This window comes from Aulonocara sp. 'chitande type north' Nkhata Bay, linkage group LG13 (genome assembly GCF_057382095.1).
Source record: "Aulonocara sp. 'chitande type north' Nkhata Bay isolate Kocher_YH1m ecotype deep benthic linkage group LG13, A_spYH_male_GT1.1, whole genome shotgun sequence".
In the NCBI taxonomy this organism is placed as follows: Eukaryota; Metazoa; Chordata; class Actinopteri; order Cichliformes; family Cichlidae; genus Aulonocara; species Aulonocara sp. 'chitande type north' Nkhata Bay.
Genome location: NC_141356.1, coordinates 815,010 through 828,411, shown reverse-complemented (window position 1 = coordinate 828,411; position 13,402 = coordinate 815,010). Strand labels below are relative to the sequence as shown.

The following is a 13,402-nucleotide window of genomic DNA, read 5'->3' as shown; positions in this document are numbered from 1 at the left end:
GAGGCTGCCTGACTGTGCCAAGCAGCTGCATATTAGGACCTATTACGTGATTTCATAGCTCTTAGAAAATTGCTCCTATTCACAACGAAACGGCTGGGGGTGGGGCAGAAGTGTTGGGTGGGTGGTGGGTGGAGGGGAGCGGGGGCTGTGGGAGGATGTGACGAAAAGCCCCCAACACACAATCGTGCCTTTTCAATTGGCAATGGCAAGGTTGATGACAACATGACCATTGTGTTATAATGATAACACCACAAAGGCATCTGCCCCCCTCATCAAGGCTTCGCAGCGGCTGCAGATACAATTTAATTCACTGCTCCGTTGACGGCGCTGATACCATTATGTAGCACGTCGGCACAGGGGTAATCACTGTCGTTCCTGAGAGCGGGATGAAAAAAGACAAGCGTGAAAAAGAGGGGGGGAAAGATGGAGGGACAATGATGGGGAGGCTGAAACTTACAATTAAGAATGCCAATTGTGATGTGTCAGAGCCCCCTGTGGACTCGTGCTCATATACTTGCAACGCTTCCAGCGCTGTTTATTTACCATGGCTACCAGTAATTATAATTAACACGTCATTTAGTTCGAGGCGCCCTCTCGTAGGTTGCCGAGTCTGGACAGCGACAGAGAAGAGGCTGAGGAAGAAAACTGGCAGCTAAGTGCTATTGAGCGCCTGATACGGAGGACGGCAGAGTGGATATCGCAGAGCGCTGACGTTCATCAACTTCTTAATTAGGTGTCACCGGGGGGAAGGAATTGCCCACGGCAGTGGCACTAATGCTTAATTTCTCCCTCACTCAGCTGTAATGTTTAATTAGTTAAGTGGCAGGGCAGTCTTTAGGGTGTTCTTCTCCTACCGAGGTACGATTGCAGCTTGAAACGTTGCTGTTTGGAGTTTCGTCAGATTTTGTTCCCAATGTTTTACTAAAACTGTTTAATCACAGAGTTTCATATTGACAGTGAATCGGACGGCTGCATGTTCAGTTACACTCATAAATCACCTTCAGTGTCTTTAGTGGTGCCAGGGTGTTGTCACTGGGTTTACGCTCTGCTGTACAGGTCAAACCTTTTCTCTGCATCGATAATCTGACCTTTACTATTCATCCACACTTTATTTTTACTGCCTGGAAGCTTTGAACACACAACAAACATGACAAAAGACAGACGCCAAACAGGTTTCATGTAAAACTTTCAAATTAAGACTAAAGTATGTACAACGTGGGACACAAACTATTTTATTCTTAAAAGTCTCGTTTTGGGGGGTTTGACACATTTCCTGTAATCATCCCTGCTGCAGGCAGCTTCTGCCAACTACAGCTCCCACAGACCCTCTTGACTCTACATCCAGGTAACTGTCGACATGTTTACATTATTCAGAGCACATTTATATTTGTATGAATGAAAACTTGAAAACCCAAAGGAAAAAGGTAAGTGTGCTGAGATTGTTTTTAGTGTTTCTGGCTTGTTTTCAGGACTTTGCCTCACAGATCAAACCAGACATGATCAAAAAAGCAGAACGGAAACAAAAGAAGAATAAAACTCCTTAAAAGCTCATACAGTTCAAATAAAGACAGAGGCATTGTATCTGGCCTTTATAAGGGATTAACAAATATGAAATTACACTCGACCCTATATATCAAAACAAAATGGGAAATGGAGGGAGGAATAGAGATAAAGGAGGACAACAATATGGACATACATATGGAAATGTAGCAGCTCACAGAGCTGGAGGGAATTTGGGTGGAAAAGCCTGATAAGATATTTTATTCCACCTCACCAAAAATCTCACTATGAAGGTAACCCGCACAAATCACTATCATATTTTCTGGGACTGTCATGTTATTAAAACGTATTGTAAGGGGATACATGCAGCAATACGAGAGATATTTGGAGGTTATTTACCTTTGGGAAGTAAAACTTTATTTTTTGGACTTATCAGAAGGATGGACAAAGAACGATAAATACTTGTTTAATATTTTACTGGCAGCAGGTAAAAAAGCCATCACAGAAAAATGGCTTTCTCCTGAGAGCCCAGCTATGAACATGTGGATGGACATCACAATGGACATTTACAGGATGGAGAACAGGCCAGCAGATATGAACTATAAGAGGACCTGTTTGTATCATGATGGAAGAAATGGATGGACTATATAAAAAAACGCAGGCCAGATTTTGATTTTGACTGTGTTAAGTACTAGAAGATATATTAGAGGATATATTAGTTATATTAATAGTAGTAAAATCTCACTCCCTACATGCCTGTTTCTTTCTTTCTTTTTCTGTTTTGCTCCCTTTTTTCTCTTTCCCTCCTTTTGTATGGATATTTTAGTTGTTTAAAAAGAGAAAAAAGCAAAAATACATGTAACAAATTGTTGAAGCTGATGGTTTTGTACAGTTATTCCTAAATGTCAATTAAAGAAAAGAAAACGAAAACTCCAGCAATGTTAGCTTAACTGCTATTGTTACATAGAAGCAGTGTGCAGTGAAAGCTTTCCCACGCTCCTCTCTGCTGTGTGAGCTCCTGCTTTCTCCACCAAACATGGCCTGTGTGGATTTTTACATGAGTCGGGACCAGCGTTAAACCCAGAACGCAGTTAGCGGTAAATGTGTTGGTCATGTATTTCCTTTGCCATTGTCATAGGTAATATCAATTAAAAATCACTTCTTGTCACCATTTAGTAAAGAATTAAATGTTCCCACCCGGGCTGAGGTGTAGCATCACACGTCATGACTCGTAAAGAGAAGCTCATGTCCACCCTTGAAATACTTGCACAACACTCCCCTTTATTAATATTCTGGTTCTCTATCCTTTTCCTCGTCTATTCAATCAGACACGGATGAAGAAAATAAAAAACGGGGTTAATAATCTGAATATGAGCTCATAAATAAATATGAGGTTCGGTGTAAAGTCTCGTTCTAATGAGGTCATTCAGTGCTGAGGTGTCGAGTGTTACGGCGCTCTCGTCAGCTGCAGGGATGCATCGTCCTTTAGAAAAACCTAATTGTTGTCTTTGTTTCCATCACGACCTTTTGTTCATGAGTTGATGTTAAAGTTCTTCTTCACATGAGTACAGCCTTTCATATTTCATCAATACTAATGACTCGTTTGTAAAATTCACACATATGCTTTGTTTAAACACTGACTTGTGTTTTTTAATAACCTGTTGTCCTCATAACCGAGTCTGTGAGGTGCTGGAGACAGCAACACCCAGAAAAATATTAATAGCTATTAATACATTTGACAGTCATGCTATTTAATACAAACACTAACTCTAACATACAAAACGGATGATGAGCTTTTAAAACAGCATCGTAACAAATGTATCCAATAGTGTGTAAGCTTAGAATTTAACAACCACGTGTAACACTGAAAGATATTAGTCATGAAATTCCCTCACATCGGTGTTGTAGGATGTGATGTTTGTCATATTTTACTATTTTTATTTGTTCTGTTACGTGAAACTGAAAAAGCCGTTTCCCGTCTTTCCTTTCATCTTGTCTTTTTCTGTGTTTTCTAGTCTCTCAGATGGTCATTGAAGAGGTCAGCGCCATCCAGGAGAACCTGGAGATTGAGCGAACGTGCAGAGAAAGTGCTGAAGCGCTGGCCTCCAAGGTACAGTTGACCTTACGTTAAATCAGATCTGAACTAATTTCCTATGCGTGCTCAGATTCAGTTTCACATTTACTAAAACGGTGTCATTAAAGTAAAACAAGAGAAGAATAAAGTAATAAAATAATGTTGGTTTAAACCGGCTTTCCTAAGTGAATGTTAGAGTCCAATCAGCCATTTGTGATGACATTATCTGAGCGCAGGGTTACAATCACAGCGCTCTCTGGTCCTCTGCCGCCGCTCCTGTCCCCACGGCTCAGTGTAGAAAATTGCGTTGGATTCTTCTGATTCACAGCACAATTTTTTGGAGTCCTTGCCAAAATGCGAGTTGTGATTGAAAGTGGGGGAGTCTGGCACATAGTGATTTTGCAGCCCACTGGTGCTGAACTTATCACAGTAATCATTTCTCATTCAATTTCTGCACAAAAGCCCTCAGAGTCCACCTGGTTGGACGCGAGTGTGGACAGTTGGAGACTGAGGAAGAATTACAGTGAAGGTGGGCTTTTTCATCAGAGTAGGTCATCTGCTAATCGCGAGGTTGCTGGTTCGATCCCAAATATCCTTGGGCAAGGATAACTCCGAGTTTCATCCACGGGAGTGTGACTGTGTGTGAACGTTGGATAAAAAGCACTTAAGCACAGAAAAGGCGCTCGTGTGAATGAGTGACTGCTGCGCTTTGAGTGCTTCAGGGGAAGAATCAGTCCATTTACACACTGATCATCTGCTGACATTATCACTTACTCATTTGTTCACTTAATTACTTAATTGTGTCTCTATGTTTAAAAGGTTTTTTAACCTCTAAACCAGCAAATAACAAATGAAATTATTACTAGTGTCATTTGAGTATTAAAATATTTGATGTTAATGTTACATCAGGTCTATATGTTTATATTAAAGGAGTTTTACTGCACTGAGCAGTAGACAGATATTCTTATTGATCATAGAAATCTTGTGTTTCAGCAGTGGCCATGAAACATATCTGACTCCTTGTGTTTGCTGACCCCCGCGAGTCCTGCTCGCCTCCTCATGAGTAGCTCAGGGTGACAAAGATAAGGTGGATGATATTGTCCCACCTCAGGTGATCAACAGTTCCTATGATTAAGGATCAGCTCAGCTTCTGTCATCTGCTGTAACAGGCCAACTATGCCTCCCTGATGAAACTTTACCAAAGATCAGTACCAGCTGTGTTACCACAGGAAGCCCGGAGCTTAAATCGCACAGCACACTTACCAACCGTAGCAAATATGATACAGATATGATAGAAATTAAAACTTGCCTATGCAAATATTGAATTTTTACATTAGTCAAATATTCAATCAAAAGTTCAGAACATGTCTGTGAAGGTTCTCAGTCATCCAGGTCATCGTAGTCTAAGGAGCTTGGAAAGAAAAGCGTCTGGACTTCTTTAAGTTGCTTGAAGACGTTTCACCTCTCATCAGAGAAGCTTCTTCAGTTCTGAACTGAAGAAGCTTCTGGTAGAGTTAGAATTGTGACTCTACCGTTTTTAAGTAGCCTTTTCTCTCCAGATTCATGAAGCACTGTTGATAAACAGACTTCTATAACTTTACTAGTCAAATAAAATAAATCTATTCCAGTTGCATTAACAGCAGTAACCAGCGGTTACCAGGAGTCCAGCTTTAGAAAGTTGAGATATTTACAACTATTAAATTGGTCAAGTGAAGCTTGAGCCCCTCCCAGAGTAGAAAAAGGTAACGTGAGTATGAGGTAATAAAAGTGCTGCTGAGTCTCCACATGAGCTACGAGGCTCACGAGCAGCTGCAGTACGTAGATTTGCACTGCAGCATCTGAAGTAGGTGTTTCTCTAACTAGTCGTATACAAGCTGCCTTTCTTCCTAATTTACTTTTTAAATTTTGTTTTGTAAAATAAACGTTTCAAAGATGAACAGCATACTTTGGAACTAATGACAGAGAATCAGATGTGACAAACTGTATTTGTCTTGAAATGTTGTCCAGGATTATTGTGAATCTCACTTGCAGCTGACTGAGCACAGAACAGACATCATGTTTCAGGCTTTGTCCAGTGAAGCGGCTGCTAACAGCTAGCACTGTGCTATTTCAGGAAGGAATTATGATTTCTGGCTAAAAGGCTGCTTGGTCTAAGTAACGACTCTCCTTCAGGCTTTATTTGATGTGCTCGCTTTGCTTCACTAACGGCTTCTTTCTTCATATAAAGCGACGTCCATAACCAGACACTCCCTGTGCTGTGGGTGTGTGGGGCGGACAGCAATAGTCCTTAGCTATTTCAAAGAATAAATCCATTTATTAATTATTAACTTACTTATGTTAAAAGCATCACGTTTGTTCACCATAAATCCATAAGCAGAGTACAGTCTGAAACATTACGCTGGCCTTTCAGCAGCAATACTCCAAAGTCACCATTCCTGTGCACACTGTGTTAACGTGGGTTTATTACTCATTTGCATTTAAATCAGAGCTGGAACACACCACGACGGCAAGTTAAACTCTATGTTAATTTCTGTCCCCAATGATGGTAATTTTGCACAACAAATATCTCCAAGGCCGCTCTGAAAGAAGCCAAAGTTTAGAGCAATTCTTTAACTCGTCAACATTTTGATTTAAAAGCAGCTGGAGGGGGTTAGCAATTTACAACCAGTCAGAGGAGAATGTGGCTTTGATGCTTAATGTTTTTGTGTTGCTGTATGATCAAGGCTGTGACTTTGTAATGGCGACCTCCAAAGAGAGCGCTAGCCGACTGTTATGTCAGCCTCGAGTCATCTAAGTATGTAATTTTAGATGTACATCTTTCACCGATTGTAGATTATTATCAGAAGAATGTGATTCCATGTTATGTATTGTTGATTGCATTTCAGAAAAAAAGCTGTCGTCTGAAGGGTGTCATCAAAAGATGGAATTGCTGCAATCCGCTCTCACCGGGATGCCATTAATAAATGCTTCTTTCATGGCTCCTGTTTTCTATTTCCTTTACTTTTTTCTTCCCTTTAGGGGCTTTTCTTCCTTCAGGTGACATCAAGAAGCGTGCATAAGAGGCATCAGTCCCACGGCCATGGCTTTCATTCATGCTTTACTTACCACTGGTCTCCTTAATTCATATATATAAGTATATAAATATATATAATGCTAATAAAGTATAATGTTTCAACAGAGAAGCACACACTCCTGTAGCAATGATTATAACGGAGTGTGAAAATATTAACAGCTAAAATGAATTGTTATTCCTACTACAGTGGTGCTGCCATGTTGTACTGCAGTTCTGTGAGTGGACTGTCCGAGTTGTGTTTATGTTCTTTAGATGTTGGTGGTCTACAGTCTACTGTCTACTTGTATAAAACCCATGAATGCTTTGTTACCAGGACAGTTTACTGCAGCTAGGACATGCAGCACATTAGAAGATATTGTTTTAATAGAAGTATCAGTACTTTGGTGAAAACAAGCAAAATATGATTTGAGCTCAACTTTGTTTCCTGTAAAATGAATTTGCCACCGATTATGTGAAACGATGAAGACGTGACTAAAGAGCAAATGTTCAAAGCATTTCTACACATAGCATCAGCTGTTGCATTTATGGGCATATTTATGTTCATGAAGGTCTCTCTGTGGAACTTGGTAATCCTTGAAATGTGTTCTTGAGTTGGTTTGATGTTGTGAAGGAGTTTTTCTTAACTAAGAGAAGAATTTTGCTCTAATCTATTTGAGCTGCCTCCTGTGGTCTCAGATGTTTTGCTCTTGCTGAGTTTGGCACTGCAATCTGTGTTCGAGCCCAGCGATGGCCTACTGTCCTCACTGTCCTCACTGTCCAGTTAAAATGCCATGAAACAGCTTGTCAGTCAGTCCAGTTACTCTTGAGAAAACGTGAAATAATGTATTCAGATGGCTGTATTTCCTAAATATTTAATGCAATACTTTTGTATTGCATTAAATACAAAAGTATTTTGTATTTAATTAATGTTAAAAGTCCACTTTGCTGGTGTGCAAGGGCACCAAAAACTTATGGACTTGACTGCAGGTGTGTTGAACTTCAGTTGGTGTCTTTATGATCTTATTCTGACAGTACATTACACTTCCTTTGCCTGCATGCTACAGCTGGACAGGCAGAACCGCTCTCTGAAGAGGAAGAGTATGATGTTGCTGTCTCACATCAGCCCTGAGACCATCGCTGACATCGACCTCAATGATGAAGCAGAAGAGAGTGAGGACCTGCATGCATCGAGCCACGACTGCCTGTCTCCTCAGTGCTGCACCTCCACCTCAGGTACCGTAGAAAGTAAAGCCTACACTGTGCTGACAGACCTCACCTACAGCATTCATTCATTCACCAAAGAGTATTTGAACACAAGAATGTGTTCACTGGTCACAAGGAGAGCTGTGAAAGCACTTGTGCACTGGTACATTTACTTGCATCTGCTGGCAGTGATAAGTTACTGCAAAGACAAACTCTGGGTTAGAAGATGGATGAATGAAGAAGGGAATGTACCACTGAGGTGAAATCTAGTTTGGAATCCATGTGCTTTGTGTTTGACTCTTCATTTTACAAGGACTTTACTCAAAGTCTTCACGTGGCACATAGTTTCTCACATATTTGAATGAGTGGAAATCAAATTACCTGGATTCTAGAGGTAATGGTTCGGTCGTGTTTATGGAGCGGACCCAAAAGCAGACGAAAAGTAACGAAGAGAGAGACGTTTTATCGGACTGAATGCCAACAAACAAAAACACGAAGCAAAACAAGAGAACTGAAACCTAAACTGGGAAAACTAAACGAACTCTGTAAACTGTGGCAGGAGACATGAAACACGTAGACGGGGAATAACCCCGAGCATGAACAGTGGTAACAAAACACTCAGACGACCTGACACTGAGGACTTAAACACAGGAGGGGAAGGAGGGAAGTAGAATGAAGCATGACGCCACAGGGGAAACAAAACTAAACACACTGAGCAGGGGAACAATGGACCTTTCAAAATAAAACAGGAAACATGGAGATGCAGACATGACGAAGCGACAAACATCAACCAGACTAAAACTCAACTAAGACAAACTAATATGCCAGAATTTTTCTCATTAATCAGAAATATGCAATAACTCAACTACATCCTTAACAAGAATAAAACATGATTCTAACATAAGAAGTCAAGAACAGAAAAAACAAACTCAAGATGCTGGGTCTCAGACCCCGACAGGTTTAAGCCCGCCCCATTGCCACGTCCATCACAGTGTGAAATTTAGCTTCACCAAAAATTCAATTTACAGATGACATGAAGAGTATAACGTCTACACCCTTAGAGTAAAAAAATATTAGGTGTGTTGCGCACGTGTGCATAAAATAACTGGCAGATGTCCTGAGAGTTTTCAGCTGACTGAAGTTCAGCACTGCAGACGTATTTTCTCCTCCAGCTGCCTCTGGCTCACGTCATGGTCAGTTCCTTTAGTCAAACAGTAATTATACCTCCGGTGATAATGGATTTATACTCGATGATGCTTTTCCATTCATGTCGTTGGCATTAAAAGGGACAGATAATCATGTCATTTGCAAATAATATGCTGTGATACAGGCAATACTGAAATAAGTTGACTTTTGCAAAGATTGCGGGCTTATTATCTTGAAAATTCATAATTGCATGTTAATGGACAGCTAGTCAAAGCAGCCCCTGTGATGAAACACCAGATATTTGGCTACAGACTTCTGTAGATCCCAGCCAAACAAACGAGCTCTCGTAGGTTCTGAGCTAAGTACATCACACCGATTGTGTTCATCTGTTCAAATCATTTTCAGTATTTCGCTTGAAAATTTTATGACACGAAATCCTCGTTCTGCTCACCAGAAGGCAATCCATCTGTACCTGAAACAGCTTTTGGTGTCAGCGACCTTCTTCTGCTTAAGTACCCTGTTTAAATGTCTCAGACTGTTCCTGCTGTGAGCTGTTTGTATTAACACGTCTTTATTTCAAGATTTATTCCATTTGTCACATTTTTGGACACGTACAGTTCTTAACCAACGTATCGGCACAGCACAGGTTTAAGCCACAGCTGCACTAAATTAAACTAAAAGAGTATTTTTTAATGGTTAAACTCACCACTAAAGCTCAACATGATCCTTTTAATGCTGAAATATAATGTTTTTATGTTGTCCATGAAATTTAAGATTTGTTGTTTTACAAAAAGTGGAAAAAATAAGAAAGCCCATATATATATATATATATATATATATATATATATATATATATATATATATATATGGAAGACAGCACAGAGGCACTAATCATGGCAGCACAAGAACAAGCTCTGAGTACAAGATCCATAGAGGCTGGGGTCTATCACACCAGGCAAGACCCCAGGTGCAGGCTGTGTAAAGATGCCCCAGAGACAATCCAGCACATAACAGCAGGGTGCAAGATGCTAGCAGGCAAGGCATACATGGAACGCCATAACCAAGTGGCCGGCATAGTGTACAGGAACATCTGTGCCGAGTATAACCTGGAAGTCCCGAGGTCAAAATGGGAGATGCCCCCAAGGGTGGTGGAGAATGACCGAGCTAAGATCCTGTGGGACTTCCAGATACAGACGGACAAAATGGTGGTGGCTAACCAACCGGACATAGTGGTGGTAGACAAACAGAAGAAGACGGCCGTAGTGATCGATGTAGCGGTTCCGAATGACAGCAATATCAGGAAGAAGGAACACGAGAAGCTGGAGAAATACCAAGGGCTCAGAGAAGAGCTCGAGAGGATGTGGAGGGTGAAGGTAATGGTGGTCCCCGTGGTAATCGGAGCACTAGGTGCGGTGACTCCCAAGATAGGCGAGTGGCTCCAGCAGATCCCGGGAATAACATCGGAGATCTCTGTCCAGAAGAGCGCAGTCCTGGGAACAGCTAAGATACTGCGCAGGACCCTCAAGCTCCCAGGCCTCTGGTAGAGGACCCGAGCTTGAAGGATAAACCGCCCGCAGGGGCGTGCTGGGTGTTAGTTATATATATATATATATATATATATATATATATATAAAAGTTCTGCAGTGCTGAACTTTTATATATATATATATATATATATATATATAAGTTCTGCAGTCCTGAACTTCAAAAAAGGAAGTTTTAGTGGTTAAAGCGCTAAAGTCCAGGGCGCCGACTCAAAGAAGCATTCTTATTTGACTCATAAGTTCTAATAAAGTTTTAGTTTCAGAGACAATTTTGACAAAGTTTGAAGTATTTGTGTTTTCTTGTTTGTATGACATTTGTTAGGCACGGTCTATAAGCACAAACTAAAAAACGAGAACGTAACACCAGTATGAATGAATTACTGTGTTTCAATCATTTGGTATTATTTGGTAGACTAGAACTGATCAGCGTTTCAAAGAGGTTTGGCTCTACATAATAAATGTTCTTATTTGACGAAACAAACACAGGTTAACCCACAGAATGTCACAGTTGTACAGTCAGTGCACAACAACATTGTTTAACTGTGCTGCTTTTTTTAGCGCTGCAAAATAAGTTGGAAATGACAGTTAAGGAGAAAAATCAAGCACTCTCTGATCTTGAGGCAGTAAGAGAACTACTGAGGGCGACCAAGGAGGAAGTAAGTATTTAATATTTCTTTTTCCCTGTTGTGAATACTTTGGCCAGCAAGCGTGTGAATGCAGATTCCCAGTTCTTAGTAGTGAATATGTGCAAAATGTGTCCCTGCATTGTTGTTTCCTAACAATAATAACAGTGACACATTAGCACGGAGGACAGAAAGGGATCCACTGTGTGTGCAGCTGCACTTTGCATGGCAGAGGTTTGTCATGTGCTGCCACATCTCTGTTTTGCTGCAGTCGAGAGGGAACACACAACGAGTCACATTTAAGGCAGGTGTGCACTGTAAGTTAAATGTTAGGACCATGTCTGTGGTCAAACTGTGGTCATAAATATTTTGTGCTTGTAAATCAAATGCTTAGTTGTGAACTGAGTTTTGTAACCTTTAAACATGTTAAAATGTTATGTTTGTGCTTCTATAGATGAGAATTTGTGTTTGTAAAAGTATTTACATGAGTTACAGTGTTGTTTGCATAGGTCTACGTGTAAAACTCTGCGCTCTGGTTCCCTGGATGTGTGACAGTTTCAACTTACAAGTACGAATTTTGACCCGATTTTTCTTCCTTTCAGCTGATTGGTCAATGTCATGTCAATCACAAATGAAACAATCCAATCAGAGAACAGATGGGTTTGGCTGTCGGAGGGGTGCTTTACGGAGCTGCAGGTCCTGGAAGGATAAATGCTCTTTTACATGCCAGCCCAGCGTTTTCCTTCATCACCACGAAGGAAAACAGTCTGTGCGTGTCCGAGTCCGATGAATTTTGTGTCACAGGTTTACGAGCTCACACAGGGACCTCCAGAGACTTTAACGGCTCTGTGGACCTCGAGAAGGAGCAGCATTGTGGAAATGACACAGTCTTCACTAGTATGTAGGAAGACACCAGTAGTAGGATAGTTACAAAGCTTTCTTCGTTGTGAATGAGCGATACATGTTTTTATTGAACATTTGAAGATAAAACAACAGTAACTCCTGTAGAGGACATAAAGTCAGAGACAGAAACAACAAGGAGCAGGCGCATCTAGTACACGCAGAGCTGCAGCAAGAAAACGACAGCGCAGCGGCCAGCGCAACAAATTTTGCGCTCTCAGTTAGAAGTGAATGCGTCTGCTGTGAAAGGACCTTCATGCTGTGACTCACAGCAATGGTCCCGGGTCAGCCCTGACTTTGTGTTAAGGTAATACTAAAGTATTAATGGTATTTCTAACCACTGATATACCAAAACTTTATCCTTTCAACAGCTACCAAAAGTTAGGGAACCTAGCTGCTATGGGACATTCATATGTTCTACCCTTCCAGGACCTGAAGCTCAGTAAAGCACCCCTCCGACAGCCAAGATCTTCAACCCACACCTCCGGCAGAGCTTCACCAGCAGTCTGAGGGAGACTGAGGACATTGAGTCTGAATGGACCATGTTCAGCATCTCCACTGTCGAAGCCACTGCAATAAGCTGTGGCCGCAAGGCAGTTGGTGCCTGTCGTGGTGGTTATTCCCAATCCAAATGGTGGACACTCGAGGTGAGAGGTGCCACCAAGCTGAAGAAGGAGCCCTACCAGGCTTGGTTAGCCCGTGGGACTCCGGAGGCAGCTGATAGGTACTGACAGGCCAAGCTTAACGCGGCGTGGGTGGTGGCTGAAGCAAAAACTCGGGTGTGGGAGGAATTTCGGAGAAGCCAAGGAAAAAGACTTTTGGATTGCCTCGAAGAGATTCTGGCAAACCGTCAGGCAACTCAGGAGGGAAAAGCGGTGCTCTACCTGCACTGTGTATAGTGCAGATGGAGCGCTGCTGACTTCGACTGAGAAAATTGTCAGGCAGTGGAAGGAATACTTCGAGGACCTCCTTAATCCCACTGGCACGTCTTCCATGGAGGAAGCAGAGTCTGGGGATGAGGTGGATGGCTCACCTATCTCTGCGAGGTCACTGAGGCAGTTAAACAACTCCTTGGTGGCAGAGCCCCTGGTGTTGATGAGGTCCGCCCCGAGTTCCTGAAGGCTCTGGATGCTGTAGGGCTGTCTTGGTTGACACGTCTCTGCAATGTTGCGTGGAGATCAGGGGCACCACCTCTGGATGGGCAGACCAGGGTTGTGGTCCCCATCTTTAAGAAGGGGGACCGGAGGGTGTGTTCCAAAAGGGTGGAGTGCCCACTCCAGATCAGGGACGAGTTCCTGCCCCAAGTGGAGGAGTTTAAGTATCTCGGGGTCTAGTTCGTGAGTGATGGGAGAAGGGAGCC

General features: G+C 41.9%; 2 protein-coding genes across 3 annotated transcripts in view; both read left to right on the top strand.

The window, feature by feature from the left end:
• The window catches only part of hspa12a (heat shock protein family A (Hsp70) member 12A), a 373,254-nt gene that overhangs the window by 212,711 nt on the left and 147,141 nt on the right, over window positions 1-13,402 (top strand). The gene's annotated exons all lie outside the window — the stretch shown is intronic.
• shtn1 (shootin 1) overlaps window positions 1-13,402 on the top strand; it is a 41,093-nt gene that overhangs the window by 10,718 nt on the left and 16,973 nt on the right. For both annotated transcript variants that reach the window (XM_086257989.1, XM_086257988.1), the window contains exons 4-6: window positions 3,516-3,610; window positions 7,691-7,859; window positions 11,078-11,175. In XM_086257989.1, the coding sequence (XP_086114115.1) occupies window positions 3,516-3,610; window positions 7,691-7,859; window positions 11,078-11,175 (362 nt within the window). The remainder of the gene's footprint in view (window positions 1-3,515; window positions 3,611-7,690; window positions 7,860-11,077; window positions 11,176-13,402) is intronic.